This window comes from Aptenodytes forsteri, unplaced genomic scaffold (genome assembly GCF_000699145.1).
Source record: "Aptenodytes forsteri isolate BGI_AS27 unplaced genomic scaffold, ASM69914v1 Scaffold255, whole genome shotgun sequence".
Lineage (NCBI taxonomy): Eukaryota > Metazoa > Chordata > Aves > Sphenisciformes > Spheniscidae > Aptenodytes > Aptenodytes forsteri.
Genome location: NW_008794888.1, coordinates 11,178,016 through 11,194,882, shown reverse-complemented (window position 1 = coordinate 11,194,882; position 16,867 = coordinate 11,178,016). Strand labels below are relative to the sequence as shown.

The window sequence follows — 16,867 nt, the reverse complement described above, 5'->3', positions numbered from 1 at the left end:
AATGTTTGAGTTTGCAGGCTGGATCCAAAGCAAACAGGGGGTGTGCAAAAGAGGCTGTAGGAGGACAACTTGTGATGTGCCGGGACATATGAGATGCCCTGTAAAACAGAAGGTGTTTCCATGAGTTTTGGCAAGGGATATAGCCTGACAGTCCACAGCCTCTCTGGTAATCTTGGAGTGATGGGAGAGGCAGGGAGATCAGCGGTTTTGTGCCAGTGAAAGGAGCGTGTATATAATTTATCTTGTCTGAGGCGCTTGAGGCTGTTTCCAGTGGGAAAGCTGAGCTGTAATTAGGTGGCTGATGAGCCTTGTATACAAACTCTTCAGCTCTATAAACTATGCCTTCAAAGGCATCCCTTCTCCTAGGGACGAACCAAGGAGGAATTTGAGCAGTATTTCCAGTGAGCTGATGGATGCCTTTCTGAAACCAGATGCTCAGCAGCCAGCCACTCCACTTACCGTCACTGAGAGCCTTTAAGCCTGTTGACTTTCTCAGCCCGTCACTAAACCCCATAGTTGCAAGGGGACGCTTCGGTAGAGGAAAACCCTTACTGGATCAGTTTCTTCAGCCATCATCTCTGCTGTGAGCGGCCCTGAGCTACTGCCTGGGGAGGGTTCAGCTGGTCCCAGCAAACCTTCATGGTACTGGCTGGGACGTAGAGGTCTTGCTTGGACACAGGAGATGGTGCTTGTTGATTTAATTTTTTTTCTAAGGATTTTTAAGCTTTTTGGGAGTACTTCCTAAGTAAAGCTGTTAGGAAAGCAGGGTAGGAAAGACCTTACGAAATGGTCAACCTGCTAGGTTTTTTGCTGCTAAACTCTGGGTTCAAACCCAGCAAGGAAGCACTGCTCCATTCCCATCTTCATTTCTCTCGATGTAGACAGAGAAAGAAGAGATTAGTTTGTACAAAACACCAGCCAGCCCAGTAAATGTAGAAGCCCTCACAGGAGCCCCCTCTTTTATAGCATTTTGAGGGCCCAGCAGTAATACTGATCCCCAGAGCTCAGGGTCCATAGTGAGCAGGGAAGCGTAGAGGAGGAGAAAACTTCTTGCTGAGTGGTGTGGCCTGGAGAAGGCTAGGCTGGAAGTGTGGCTTGGGCCCCTCATTTACTGGCACAGTGGCTGTGCTAGCAAAATCCGATGCCGTAGCAAGACTGAGCAGAAAACTGCCCGCAGTCTGGCTGTGCTGCCTCCTGTCTGGCTCATGCGGTGAGCAGCCAGATCGCATCGACTCTGCCACATCCTCTGGTGCCCTAAAGCATTTGTCTGCCCGGTGCTGTGCCTCTGAGACACACACATCTGGTTTGAGAAGCAGTATTTCAAAAGCTGCTGCCAGAGACCATTCGTCAGCCTGAATACTTTTGCTACTCCAGTAGCAGTGGAAATCATGCTACTAAACTGCACATAACCCTCCTAGCTTAGTTGGAGCCTTCAGGTGGGCACACGAGTGAAGCTGAGTGATGCTTAGGAAGCATTGGGGACTGAGTGACGAGATGCTGCTCACCTTCTGCGGAGGTGGGAGGTGTAGCACTCTGCAAAGCCCAGTTACACAGTGCTGGGCACCAGGAGGCAGAGGTGGGGAATATCCACTCTGCGGGTAAGAAAGGCTCATGACAACACGCTGCTGAAACGTGCTCTCAGGTGTCAACGTTTGCTTGGTGGTGTCAAACACTGAATGGGGGTGAAGCAGGAGGGTGCAAAAGGGCACCCTGAAAAGAGAGGGATACTTGGGAACCCTCATCTGGAGAGAGAAAAATAGGAGTAACAAGTTTGACACCTGGCCGGAGCATGCAATCTCTACCAGCTAATCGTGTTTGGGCTCTGCAATAGTAGGTGGTTGTTTCTCGCGTGGACCCGCTCATTTTGCTGCCCTCCGCCCACAGAAGGATGACAGTGCTATGCTGAGCGGGGGTCCCAGGGTGGAATTCACCTCCCCCAGCGGCAGGCTGTGTCTGCTCGAAGGGAGCTGCCCTGTTCTCCCCATGGTCACCATCACTGCTGGTACCTCCCAAGGGCAGTTTGTGCCCCTGTCCTGGCCACCTGGTCTCACCTAGGAAGGGAGAGGTGCCCATTTGTCTTGAGCGACTACAGAGGGAAGTTGGAGGAGCTGTGAGTAGGTATTTTTTACTGCTAAATGTAGATAATTATTTGATATCTAGGTGTTTCCCATCGCCATCTGTTTGATGCTCTGCCAAATAAGGTCTCTCTGGCAGCTTTTCCTGCTGGGCTGCTGGTCCCTCCTGTGCAGGGGCAGCTGCAGCACCCAGTGCTGGCCTGGGATGCTGCTGACGCCTCCTCCCTGCTCTCGCCTTCAGGCCATGGAGAGTGTCACTGCGGAGAGTGCAAGTGCCACGCCGGTTACATCGGGGACAACTGCAACTGCTCCACTGAGACGGACGGCTGTGTTTCCAGCGACGGGCAGATGTGCAGCGGCAGGGGCACCTGCGTCTGTGGGAAGTGTCAGTGCACTGAGCCGGGGGCTTTTGGAGAGACGTGTGAGAAGTGTCCCACCTGCCCAGGTGTCTGTAGCACTAAGAGGTACTCACGGGGGGGTTCAGGAGGGACTTCTCACTGGTAGGATGGGCTGCTCTTTGGATCCTGGGAGACTTTTCAGCTAAGGAATTACCTCCGCTTAATTAAACAGGGTTGATTAGCCCTAGGCAAGTCTGCTGCCACTCAGAGCCCATGCTAAGCAACCTGAGAGTATCCCAGGCAGAGAAGCAACAAGTTTTGCTGCCCAAGTCCTCATGGAGGTTCACATCCCCATTCATTTCCAGTGCTGTCCAGCTCTGCAGGAAAGGATGGCAACCCCAGTTTTGCTGCACCCTGAGCTGCAAACATCCAGGCCTAGAGAGCTGCAAGCTGCAGAGGAGGGGAGAACAGGGATGACTGCCTGCCTCACAGCAACAGAGGTGTCCTGGGCATCAGCCTCAGACTGGCACAGAGCAGCAATGCTGTCTACCTTGATCTCAGGCAGGATGGATTTTGCAGTAGCTGACGTGCAGCTCCTGACATCCAAAGGGCAAACAGACCCCAAACCTACCAGCTGTTTTGCACCTTCATTGAATCCACCCCTAGAATAAATCCATCCTTGAGATGGAGATGCTTGGCCCTGAAGTTGCTCTTTCCTTGTGGTCCAGATGTGCAGCCTCCAGACCAACACCCAGGGAGTCCCTTTCTGAGGGGAGAATCTCTATGTTCCGGCAGCTTCTGACGGGTGCTTAATCTTCCCTCTGTGTATCTTTCTGCAGGGACTGCATTGAATGCAAGCTGTTTAACTCAGGAAGACTGGCTGATAACCAAACCTGCCAAAAGCACTGCAAGGATGAGATCATCACCACTGTGGATGTTCTCGGTAAGTAGGCAGCAGGAGGACTGCAAATGGTGGGAGCCAGCGACTGTGGCATTGAACTGCTCTTAACCAGACCAAGACATATCTGTAAAGAAAGCCTCAAGGAACACCTGGTATTTAGAAATGTATGCGTGTATGTAGTACGTATATGTGTATATGTGGTATGCGTGACCCTCTCTCCGGGCTGTAATCTATATTGAAGTAAAAAACCCTTTGATTTTAAATAACATCTTACCACATCTAACCACTACCGTCAGTGCAAGGAGCAGAGAGTGGGATGAGATCAGATGAGACAGAAGATTAGATGAGCCATGAGAGAGTGCAAGAGGACAAAGTGTCACCCAAAAAAAGGCATTCTCTAATCTTCTGGGGATTCATCTTGAAAGAAGTGAGCTTGTAAGAGAAAGCAAAGCTGTTCTGGAGACGATGAGTTCTGCTTTGTGGAACTGATTGCTAAAAGTCCCCCTGGCAAGCTCCTCTCCTGCTCTTTGTATCCTCTTCTAGAGGTCACCCCACACATGCATCCCTCAGCAGATGACTTTATCCCCCTTATTTTCAAGCTCCGTTCTAGGGGTCCCTGTTTGCTGTTTAGGGGAGTAGAGGGGATCCAAACTTGTGACGGCTTTAATTGCAATCCTGACCCTGGCCTTAGCAATATCCCTTGGAGGGAGGGATGGAGATCAAGCAGGGATAAATTACTGTCCACATCTGACATTTCCTTCTCTTCCCATAGTTTATAGAGGTAGGAGTGCTCTACCTTGCTCGCCCTTTCTCTCCCTTCCTCTCAAGCTGCCTGCAAGCAATGTTTTTCCCATTGACTCCTCTCACATCCAGTGTCTAGCTTTTAAATTACGACCAGTGGGGTTTCCTACCTTCCCCTTTGGGAGACTTGCTCTTGTTCTCCCCATCCTCCCTGCAGTTTACCGGGGAGTGCACCTACACCAGCACACTGCGAGAGGTTACAAGGCACTTCCAAACCACACGGAGCTCCTTTCTGATGCCTGGCTGGCCTGTGTTTCTTAGGAGCCAGCAAATACTGGGGATTAAAGCTCAACTCTCCTGCCTGGGTGTTGCACCATGCCAAAGCCAGCTTTTGTGCTGACTACACTGTGGGAGGTGAGGCTGGGCTGTGGTTTGCCAACCCCCCGCATGGCTTTCAGAGAAAAACACAGCCAAATTTCTGTTTTAAGACATTTTGGGGAATTACGCTTATTCTTCTTTTGAACAACTGCAGTCAGATGGGTGGGTGCTGCTGAGCTCTTGGGAGCTCAGGGCACTCTGTGGCTTGGAGATCTGGGCTGCTAGAGAAAGAGTTAAAGCAAAATATTCCTAGAGAAAGTGCTTGGGGACTATGGACTTCTTCACAGGCAGACTCAGCCAAATCCTGGTCTTCAAGCACTTTTGTGTTATGTAGCACATGTTAAAAGTTGCTGCTGGGAGGCCGAACACTGATATTTGTCACAGAAGACATAGGTCTGCATTGTCCTGGCAGTGGAGGATGGGACTTCCTTAAATATTGAGTTGGAATGAACACACCCTGGAAGATCCCAAGTGCCTTTTGGCTCTGGGTATGAAGCAGCCAGTGCTTCAAAGCTTTGTAGAGCAGAGGCATCTATCGTTGGACTCATGAGCCAGAATGATGCCTTTTGGGAGGCTTATATGACTTGCATTGGACTCTGCAGGATCTCCTTCGCTTCTGCAATATTATATTTCCATTTCTGATGGTTCCAGAGAGGAGCTTTCAACACGAGAGGAACATGACAGGTCCAGCACTGAGCTGAACCTGCCAACAGCACACATCAGTGGACCTGAACGCTCAATGGGGCCATCACACCTCTCTCTGTGGACGTGTGATCTCTGAAACCTAGTGAAGACTAACAGAGATCATTACTATCGAGACTTTAATCACTGTATCTTTTAGCAGACTAATGGTGCAAGGATGGGATTGAAAGCAGCTGGGCCTGGAGGAACTAAGATTTGCTGCTTAACTCAGAAGGGTGTTAGTCAAGAAACATGGAAGTTTTATCTATGTTAATCTAATTAATACTTTGCTTTGTAACAGTCAGCACTTCTCCAGCCCTGCCTTTGATACCACTGTGTAGGTAGAGCAGGTTTTCCCGTCCCGAGGTAGGAACAGCTGAGGTTTGTCCACACCAGGAACCTCATCAGGACTCCCCAGAGGGGCAGTTCCATCTGGGCTCAGAGCTGTTGAAATGGAGGGTATTAATCTTTCGACTGAAAGCAGGTCAAAGGTATTGAAAGGAAAGACAAACAGACAGGAGAGAGATAAGGGGCTGGAATAGCAGTGGTCATTAACGCGATCATTTTTCAGTGTGACAGACAGGCACGGATACGAGTGAGGAGGAGAGCCGTGGGAAGCATTTTCCAAGTGCCTAAGCCAAGGTCACGTCTTTGCCAGCCAGTAGCACCAGGTGCCCATATCCCTTCCTCTCCCTTGAAACTCTCAGCCCATGCAGGCCTACAGAGATGTGCTCCTGCAGAGGTACCTGGCATGGACGGAGATGTTGCCCCATCTCCCTTCAGGCTCTGTCCCTGCAGCGGGGACACCCCATGAGCTGTGGCCATGCAGGGCGGTGGCTCTGGAAATCACTCCTGAAGCTAGAGCTGCAAACCTCAGATGATGGCTTTGCTGAAATTTTGGAATGGCTTTTGTGAAGCAGCCTTCCTCAGGAAGCTTCTTATAGTGACCAGAGCAGCGACAGGCTCTGCCTGGTGCTACAGTATGTTAAACAGGCAAACAAACAGCACCCGTATGGCCATGGGAATCAAGTAGTCTCATTTCTTGCAACTCCCCCATCTCCGCATCCTCCCCTCCAACCAGCTCCTCCCTTCCCCCTCCCTCCCTCCTCCCCTCCCCATTTTTCTCTTCTATCTCACTCTTTAAAAACAAACTTCTCAACCGTTTCCGGAGCTGGAGTCATTCGGCACAGCTGGAGCACGAGCCAGCCGTGGGCTGCTGCTGCTGCTGGCCCCGTCTGTGTCCTCGCAGGCTGAGTCTGTGCCCCTCGCTTTCTCTTCAGCTTCCACTCTTCAAGAAATTTAGCAAATTAAGAAGAAAACGGCATTTATTGCCAAAGCAGACTTGTGCGAAGGAAGAGTATGTGTATGTGTGAAGTTGCATCTGTTTGCCATGCAGCGTTTGCTGAGTGCCGCATTTTCTCAAGCAGTAAGTCTGGGCACTGCTCAGTTACAATTTGCACGAATCCTGGTCAAACTGTGCTGCTTTCCAGGCTCGGTCCCTGTTCCTCCACTCCCTGGCACCCGTGGGAAGCCCTGCTCAGCTTGCAGAGGAGAATTGTGCTAATTCCTAATATGAAACCTGCCAACTAAGTCAACCAAGTGCCATATTGCAGCTTTAGACATACCCTCTTAGAAAGGGGGCCTAGGTCAAAATCAGGGGAATACACGGCATCGCAAATTGTTGGGAGGAGATTAGCTTAATAAGAAGAAGGTGTTGGAAGCATTTGTGTAAGAAATTAGGATACAAGAGTTCTGCAGTCTTTAGGAATTTTTTTTTCATATAAAAAGCAAAATAAAACTCTGTGACTCTGCATCTCATTGCAGAAACGGAAGACCCGAATGCGATCCTCTGCGCCTACCCAGTGAACAACTGTGTCATGAAGTTCACCTACTTGGAGCTTGCCAGTGGGAAATCCAACCTCACCGTCCTCAAAGAGCCAGGTTGGCCCTCCCTTGGGTTTCCTTTTAACAGCACAGGCTACCTCGTGAGAGGTGACAGGCTGCTGGTGGGAGAAAGGCTGGTTTCACGGGCTGCACGAAGGCATGTGCAAGCAGATGAACCAGGATGATTTAAAAAAATTAGGTGTGTTACAGTGCTGAAACCCAGCTCCAAATGCTCCCAACTCAGTAAAAAAGGACTCTGACCAAGAATGAAATATGCACCTGAGCCGCCAGCATTGCTAGCAAGCGGCTGAAGGGCTTCCTGCCAGCTCAGGATGCTGAAATTAAACCCAGTCTATTTACGTTGCAAAACGCATGCCGTGTACTGATTTGGTGATACAGCCACTGTGAGCAAAAAAAATCAGAAGGGGACACCTGGTGCTGCTGGTTAAGTCGGGATGTTAGGAAATCCCCACACCACCTATGAATTTCTGTGTTTCCTAAGAGCTAGCTCTGGTCCAGGCAGCATAAGGGCTGTGTGTCCCTGCTCCCCTCCCCAGGCTGCCGCAGACAGCTGTGCTTCCCAGCATTATTTTAATCACGTGCAATGCAGTTTCTCAAAGAAAACCCCACATGGTGTTGTAGGACAAGCTGGCGAGCACCCAGAAGTAGCTTCTCGTGATCTGCTCTGGTCCTCCGAGGCACAGGCTAATATGGGAAAGACTGAGATACTGCTTGTTTTATTTTATTTGTGCTGCGACTTGCACTTAATTGAAAGACCAGTTGATTAGCTGACAGTTAATGTACTTATTTAAAGTGCCTAGTGATCACCTGTCTCCATGTGGGCCAGAAGCTGAGCTGGCTTTTGCCAGAGGCACCTTAACCCTCTGTGTCCCATGTGAGTCACCCGGCATTAAAACCAGGTGTCACTGTTGGACGGTGGCACTGCAGCACTGCTTTTCCCCCGAAGCGCTACGTGACATCCCGGCTCCGGTGACGTCCATGAGAGCTGTGCCTTTGACCTGCCTCTAGCCAGGAATTTATTTAATAAAAAAAAAATCCCTTTGGTTTCAGAGAGGACTGTTGCTTTTTTTAATTTAGTCACTGCTGCTAGCGCTGCCCTGAGGTCACTTGCTCAGTGGCTGCAGTCCAGGTCATTACATCCCAGTATCCTGATCCGGGATACACTCGCACCAGAGCTAATTACCTTCTCCCCCTTGTTACCAGCGTGCAGCTCAGCCCCCAGCGCTGTGACGATCGTGCTGGCGGTGATCGGCAGCGTGGTGCTGATCGGCATCATCCTGCTGGGGCTCTGGAAGCTGCTCGTCACCATTCATGACAGACGGGAGTTTGACCGATTCCAGAGCGAACGCTCCCGGGCCAGATATGAAATGGTGAGCCCGGGGTGGGGGTGCTGCTGGCGTATGGGGGGGGCTGTCGGGATGCACCAGCAGCAAACAACTCTGCAGCAATGGAGATGGGTGGGAGGCGCGAGGGATGCAGGTGCCCGTGCCCTGCGGTGCCACACAGCAGGGCTTCAGGGTCCGGCACGTCACACTGCCCTTCCCCTTGGCAAGTTACAAATACTCTGCAAAATTATACCCAGCCTTTGGTTTCATCATGTATTTCCCAGCAGTGCTGGAGGATTGAAGGAGGTGGGGGAGCGGGGACCAAGCTCCGACTGTGGTGGCAGCCAGGTTGGTCAGGTCTACGAGGGAGCCCTTCTGGGAGGCTTTAGGTGGGGTTGTCCAGCATTTGAGGGCATCACCTGTGCCTGCAGACAGGACAGAAGGTGGGTCTGATGGATGAACTATGGACAAACAACACTGCTTTTAGATCTGAATGCACATTTCAGTCAAAGCCAAATGCAGCGGTATCTCCAAATCAATTGGCACAGGAAGGGGGGGATTATACACATTTTCACCATGGCATGGACTTTGTTCCTCACCTTTGTTCTTTTTGTCTGCTCATTTCTCCAAAGGCATCCAATCCTCTCTACCGAAAGCCTATTTCCACGCATAACGTAGAGTTCACGTTCAACAAGCTCAACAAGTCTTACAACGGTACAGTTGACTGATGGGTTCTCGGCACCTGGGACTGCTGTGGACAATTGCTTGACTGTATGTGCTGCTTCCCCACTTGAAGATGGGATCCTCTTCAGGGGCGAGAATCCCTTACAACAGGACTGGTCGATGACCAAAGCCTGTTATTTGCACAGTAAGGAGAAAAGTCTGGTTCATTCTGGAGGCACGGACGCGAAGGCAGGCTCCCCGCCTGTGCTGATGGACTCCGAGCCGTGTGTGACTCCATACCCCAGCTTTCTGGATATATTAAACCTGCCAACTAAGTCAACCAAGTGCCATATTGCAGCTTTAGACATACCCCGTTAGAAAGGATGGCTAGGTCAAAAATCAGGGGAACCCACGCCATCGCAAGTTGTTAGGGGGGGAATTAGCTTAAAAAGAGGAGGGTGTTGGAAGCATTTGTGTAAGAAATTAGGATACAAGAGTTCTGCAGTCTTTAGGAATTTTTTTTATATAAAAAACAAAATAAAACTATTGTGCATATATGATGCTGTGAGTAAAGTTCATTGTTTCCTTGCTGAGCCCCCCACCAAAACTGGGGCTTGCTCCTGCCCGATTGATTTACTAATAGAGCTTTATCGGTCAAAGCATGGGTATAAAAATAGGAGCTGGAGCCGCAGTGACTGCCGCAGAAGGTATGTTGATTTAATACCCTGGTGTTGACCCAGGGCGGGGAGTGCCACAAGGAGCTCCCACTCTGTGCCGGCAGTGTTAAACAGACAGGAAACTGGTGGGAGCCCAGGGAAATGGGAGTTTAGGCTGAGGAAACTAAACTAAACACCCATTCCTTGGGGTGTGCAAGTAGGCATCCGGCCTGGGTGCCTGCAGGAGGGCAGCTGGGAGCACACAGCAGCTCATCCAGACCTCTGACTTTTTACCAGAGGACCAGAGCTGTGGGGTCCAGCAAAGCCCGGCTGGAAAAGCAGGGGAGCCCTGAGCTTTTGGCTGAAAAGGGAGCTGGATAAAACCCCGTGTTGTTGCTTCACAAGATACATTTTGCTTTGGTTTTGTGGGGTTTTTTCCCCCCAAAACTGTTCCCCCAGCTCCATCTGTTTTCCTCTGGAGCTGGGGTTTGGGTTACCCCGGCTGACAGCTGCAGCTTTAAACCCACACAGACTGCAGCAGGGCTGCAGCCGCTGGCAGGAGAGAGAAACCGGAGCAATTGCTACTGCCTGCTTTTTTTTTTTCTTTTTTCTTTTTTTCTTGTCTCTTCGCCCTGAACACATCATGCAATAGTCAGCTGAAGGAAGCTTGCCAGGGAAAAGCAAAAACAAATGGTGTTCATTGTTTTGACTTACTTTTCTCATTGGAAAAGGGCCATGGGCCCATCCTTCCGGATTTATTTTTTTTTATTATTTGTTTTTGCCTCTATAAACAGAAGCTCTTATTTGCTCAGTATAAACAGCTCTCCTTCGAGAAGTTTATGGTCCCCCCTCTTCCTACCAGCAGTACTGAAGAAACACAGCAGACCACACCAAAAATAGCTCGGAACAGGGATTTTTAGGAGTGCAGCAAGTGGCACACTGGCAGCATCAACGCTGATCGGGGGTGGTAAAAAACCCAAGACCCCAAATAAATGAAATCTGTGCCCTGTCTTCCCACTTGATTCCACTAAATCTGCCCTAGTAGGGGAGGAGGGTGCATACATCCTGAAAACAAGTGCAAGGGCAGGCTCTGGTTAAATGCTGGTACTGCCTTCATGTAACCCACCTGTGCGTGGGCTGGGGGCTGCGCTGCCTCCTCCCCGCTGCGCCACGAGCCGTAGGACAGGCCTGAGCGCTGCAGAGGGGCAGCTCTTCGGAGCTCCACATTTCCTACACAATACTGAAGCTCAGGCTAAGGTTTGCAGGCTGAGATGTCACGTATTGAATACCTGGGACTAACGCTGCCGCCTGGGAAGGAGCATCCATGGGGCAAATTTGGTTTTCACGACCATCCCACTGCCTAGTGCCACGCTGGCAAGATAGATTTCATCACCATCACAAAAGAAAAATAGAAAACAGTCAAAAAATAATCATCACAAGTAGACCAAGCAAATTTTAGCTTAGTTCATGTGACTGCCTCATACAAGCTGTACTGCTCCAGGCATGGAAAGGGGGAGCAGGAAGGAAAGTAGAGGGAAAGGAGGGGCAGGAACGTTTTAAACCTGCTTTGCCACCCAAAGCAGCAAACACTGTGAATACAGCTCTGCTGCAGTTAATTTGCAAGGGACCAAGCAGTTTAAAAACAAAACCAACCCCTTTGCTTTCTTGCTTTGCACTCGGAAAGGAAAGGCACAGGCCATGCCCCTCTACCCGCGCCTTTCCCTTGCAGATTACCTTTACGCTTTGGCATTTCCCAGCATGCTGGGTTAGTGCTGAGAGACCAGACAATCAAGGCAGCCTTAGGAAGCTGAAGTTTGACTCATTGCTAAGGGGTGGTTTGGGTAGGGAGAGCGCAGAGGAGGAGAGAAAGAGCCTGGGGACAGGACTGCAAGTGCCCTCCTTCCCTTGCAAGGGGAGACTCAGCTGCATAGCAAACTGGTCTGCAGAGTAGCCAGGGAGTAATGTGGCAAGCGAGTAGGTGAGGGAAGGGTGCCACAGGCCAGGCACCCAAGAAAGTACCAGAGAAACTTCATATAAATAAATAAAAAACAATATCTTGTTTCTAATTTTTATAGGCTCTGCCCCCCCAAATTTAGCTTCTCCACAAGGTTGCATCTAAAAAAAGAAAAGAAGGAAGTGATGCTAAGAGCAAGAAGGCTTTGCTTTACTGTGTAAGCAGATCTGCCTTTACCCTTGCAAGGTTAGTGCCAAGCGCAGTCATGGGAATGGTGTATTTCAGTCAGCAGCAGTTTATTTGTGTCTGTAAATACAGGCAGCCTGACCACAGCTAGCATTCCTGAATGAAAACTCCAGCAGAAGGCACCAACGGGTTGCACGTGATGGAAAAATGTCAGCGCTTGTCTGGCTAAGCTGGAATCCGGATGCCATTGCAACATCAACTCCTCCCGCTCCCCCAGCCACAGCTGGAGGCTGCTGCTGCGCGGCCACTGGGGCTGGGGCTCACCAGCACATTTTTCCCTGTGCTGCTGGTGTTTCTGGGGAGAGAGCATCACATCACGCCTTGGGAAAAGTCAAGGCCAATGGCAGCATTATTTGCTTCATGAATTGTGGAGATGCACTGTAACCCTTTGCTGTAACACAAGCCGGAGTGAGGCATGCCCACTTTGCATCCTCTTTGCCCTGTACAGTGGAGTGAGAAGGTGCTCAACAGCTGAAGGCTAAGCGCAAGCTCTGGAAGATGAATGCCTCACACTCTTCAACCTGTTTAGCCTTGCATTTCTCCAGCCACGTGGAAAGCGAAGGAGCTAGTGTATTAAGGAGAGGGTCACTAAGATTCCTAGAAAGAAATACGAAGGCGAGATAACTGACTACATCTGCAGCATCTCTGTATCTGAACACACTTTGAACTGGAATTGACTGTTGCTCCTCTACCTCCTCTTCACTGTCAGCCTGCAAAAAGCCAAAACAATACAATACAATAGAGACACAGGGTTTGATTTCATCCCATCCTTTTCTCCATGCCCACTAGTTAGTGCTGGTATCCACTGCATACAGCCCAACAGAAACTCCTCCATTCAACTGTCACGACCCAGAAGGGTTACCCAGCCTGCGGGTGGGCAAAGGTTGCAACCGTGGGTTTGCAGGACTCCGTCATGCACAAGGACAGGGAGGATTAAGTTCCTAAATTACTTTATTGCATTTTACTACAGGTCATCACTATCAAGGCAAGTACACTTATGATTAGTATAGCTATACTGCAAATTACTACCAGAAAGCAAATATATATTTCAACAGCAGCACAATCAATATTAGTAGCAAGTCTATATTTCAGTATTACAAGTTACTACAGAATTACCACTAGTAAAGCAGCAAATATACTTATCAAGTAATTACTTACATGCAGGACTTTACCATGTGCTCATCAAACCCATCCCAGAAGTGGGGCCAATTGGACAAAGTCTCATTTGGTCAATGATCCGCATCACGGAGCCGGAGACAGCCGGATCCAGTCTGCAAAGGAAATGTGGTGGGGAACAGGGGTTCGTGCACGGGCACTTCTCAGAGAAAGAGGCTCCGTTTTGGGTAAAAAGTAAGTCCTTTTTATATCACAGAGACATAAGAGGTTGAAGGACACCACCACCTGGAGCAGTCAATAGATGCTGCAAATTTCTATTTTTCACCTGGCACAGTCAATATATGATGATGTTGTCTATTCTCTCGGACAAATTTTTGTATTTCCAGGTTGTTTTTCTGTTCTGTCAGTTAGAACAGCCAATGGCAGTTACCAACTCTTCCTTCCTCAGGATGTTTTCCCCCTTTTCCAGATTTTTTTTTCACCATTCCAGATAAGTTGCTGTTACAGTTCTTTGGTTTTGTACTCTGCATCGATAGTATCTTGGGCTGTCTCTGATTTCTCGGTACCCAGCTGCACTTCAAAGATGCCAGCTGTGCTCCTCAAGTACGCTTCTGGTTCCCAGGCTGGCAGGCATTTTCTCTGTCAGTATTTGAGCAGTGATCTTCTTCTGTTCAATATTTTCCCCCTTATAACCAGGTCACCTTTATGGCTGCTCCCATCACTCCACCCCTTGGCCTACGACCACTGATGGGTCACTAGGAGTGAGACTACACCCCATCTGGTGCGTCTCTCTTGCCTCCTAATGTGTGAGGCGGAGGAGACCCATGTCCATGTCAGGCCCAATGTTGTTGCAGCTCCTGAGAGGTTTTGATGGTTGAGGCACGAGTATACAGTACTGGCTTGGACAAAAGTGATACAGACAGTGCTTTGATATGAGATACACTACAGAAAAGCTCAAATCCTACAGCTAGGATGAGAGCTGATGGCATTGAGAAGTGCCATGCTCATGCTCCGGGGTCTGGCAGCCAAGACGATGGCCATGACTGGCCAGCTGGCTAGCCCCCGGGCAGGGGCTGCTCTTGGGCTGTTTGGTGAATGTGTTGCTGAATAACATTCACTTCATATTCGATGTGTTTGACTTTGTTAGCATAGAAGCAACGGGTAGTATTCATGAACACACAAATACCCCTTTGCGAGCCTAAAAAATAATCCGAGGCCCAGCGATTTTGGGTAGCTGTGATGGATGCCCCCACTCTGAGTGAGTGAGCAGTACCTTGGTTCAGGCATCACCGACAAGCAGCCCTGACTGAAATCGGCCCTGCCGTGCAAGCCGTGAGACCTGTGCTAGGCCACATCTTCTCAGAGACTAAGGCATCTAGGCCACATCTTATCAGGACTAACAGCACCAGCCTGAGCTGGGACTAGGCAAAACTAAAACTGCTACAGCTGCACACCTGCACATACACCAAGGGGACACCAGTCCATCACTTTACGCTGTAGATATCTGTAGCCCCCCGAGCCCATTGAGCTCTCCAGCACGGCAGCAGGCTGCACAGAGGTGACCTCCTCTTGGGCAGGGGCGCCTCTCAAGGTTACTCCACGAGGGTGAGACACCCCTTACCTGGCATCTGATGTCTATAACAAGGTAAGCGATATTTTACATTAGACATAAAGGTATATTGTATGCTAACAACATTTATATATCCAGCTATAGCTTAGTTATTAGAAGCATAGTAAGTAGTAGAGTGTTTTACCGCTGTCTAAATCATTGTCTAATCACCATCTAAATTATCACTTAAATAATCATTTAAATCATTGTCAGATCATTGTTAAATCACTGTTGAATTAATATTCAATTATTGCTTAATCACCATTTGATTATGATTTGATTTTCATTCAGTCGTTGATTAATTACCATTTGATCATTGTTTAATCATTAATAAAACCCTCTTAGTTAACCCCACAACGATGACTTCTCTTAATAATTCACCTGTGACAGTAGCCAATTGTGACAGTGAGTTAATCTCTGTCTGTAGGTTCTTTAAAGCATCCATAGTAGCATTTTGGGTAATTTCAAGTGTAGCGGAAATACTAACAACAGCTCGTTCCAATTCAGTGACACCCAAGTTTGGAAACAGCACACATACAAACTTGGGAAACTTAGATGGTCTTGTTACTGCGGGCTTAGACACTCTGCCCTGATTACATACACAGTAATGGTTGTGTTGAAAGTTAAATGTCAAACCTTGAGATCAAAATGCTTAGGGAGCGAGACATGCAATGGTACAAGTGCCTGTCCGCTGTGGTGGTAGACTCTTAGAGGCATTAGTGCCACAAAGCCAGAACCATCCAGGTGTTAAAATGTCAGCCACCAACTTCGCCGAGAGTCATTGCCATATTTGCAGAATGAACACCATGGATTAGAAAAACAATTCAATTTTGTTAAGCACATTAATTGGCGTGTCCAAAAGGGGTTACAATCTATACAGCCAGATATGTTGTTTCGGCCACATATGTCCCAATTATCATTAGTACTAAGCCAACCATTACTCTGTAGACAACTGCATGTAGAATTAGGACTGGTGAGATTAGAGTATCCGTGACAATTCGTGTTATTAATGTTCCATGTAAGATGTCAGAGTCCATTAAAAACCCCTTTGTTTGTAATTGCTGATTCATTATTTCAGGTCCACGAGGTTTCCAGATGAGAATCAATACAAGCTTGTGTTCTGTCATATTGACATTGAAACCATGCTTGGGTGTGATTGTAATGCAAAGTGTAATTACAATTGCTTGTCTTCCCCACCCAAATTGAATTTGTGTCTTGGGGCATCGTAATGCACCGTGGGGCCTTATCATATGAATGTGGTTTGAAAGGTTGTTGTCCATAATTTGGTATATTGGGGAGTAACTATGCCAAATTAGATTGATAACAAAATGCTTCAGGGACAGGTTCTGCTAACCGACAAAATTTGGCATCTAATGATCAAGGGTGGTGTAAGCAATACCAACAATCCAGTTTGTTGCCTGCTTGAGAAATTGTATTCATAAACTGAACAATGTGATCGCTATTCCATCCTTAAGATAAGGGAACAAGCAATAGTGTAATTACTAGAGATGATCCAATCATTGTGTATATAATAGAACAATTATAAGAAAGAAAAGTGCTCATGACATTGTTTCATTTCATGCCACTTTGCCAAATCAGTACGATGAATAAGGTAGGACCAAAATCCAGGGAGAATAATCTGAGTTTCCGGTTGCTGATGTTGCAGTTAGAGTGACCTGAAAGAAAAACAAAACCGCTTCATTCCTTTTGGATATTAGGTAATTTGGATATCCACCACTTAGAAATGAGATGCTCGTCAGCCTGGTGATCTTTAATTTGACCTTCCTTTAATTTTCCATCTTTTAGTTTTCCAATCATATACATTGCATCAGCACCAGGCTCAGCATCCCCTTGTCTTTGCATATTGTACTGTCAATTCCCCCCATAAGCCCAGGTATCCTCTCGATCCAGCTGCAATGTGCTCTGTGCATCACCATCTCCTGGATTGCACTAAGCATGCAGTGGATGGCAGAGCAGTGTGAGGAGCACTAGCAACGGGGCAGCCAGCAGCGGTGAGGGACACACGAGGGATACACGAAGACAGGGGAGGCGAGTGGGCGGGCGGTATCCTCTCGATCCAGCTGCAATGTGCTCTGTGCATCACCATCTCCTGGATTGCACTAAGCATGCAGTGGATGGCAGAGCAGTGTGAGGAGCACTAGCAACGGGGCAGCCAGCAGCGGTGAGGGAGACACGAGGGATACACGAAGACAGGGGAGGCGAGTGGGCGGGCCACAGTCCCCCTCCTGGCTCTAGAGGCCAACTCAACTAGTAGTCGT

General features: G+C 48.7%; 1 protein-coding gene across 1 annotated transcript in view; it reads left to right on the top strand.

Annotated features, from left to right (window-relative positions):
* The window catches only part of ITGB5 (integrin subunit beta 5), a 68,823-nt gene extending 59,259 nt beyond the window's left edge, over window positions 1-9,564 (top strand). Inside the window, exons 10-14 of the mRNA XM_009274993.1 lie at window positions 2,317-2,539; window positions 3,253-3,356; window positions 6,939-7,055; window positions 8,223-8,389; window positions 8,977-9,564. Coding sequence (XP_009273268.1) covers window positions 2,317-2,539; window positions 3,253-3,356; window positions 6,939-7,055; window positions 8,223-8,389; window positions 8,977-9,072 — 707 coding nt within the window. The 3' untranslated portion in view covers window positions 9,073-9,564. The remainder of the gene's footprint in view (window positions 1-2,316; window positions 2,540-3,252; window positions 3,357-6,938; window positions 7,056-8,222; window positions 8,390-8,976) is intronic.
* The last annotated feature ends 7,303 nt before the right edge of the window (window positions 9,565-16,867 follow it).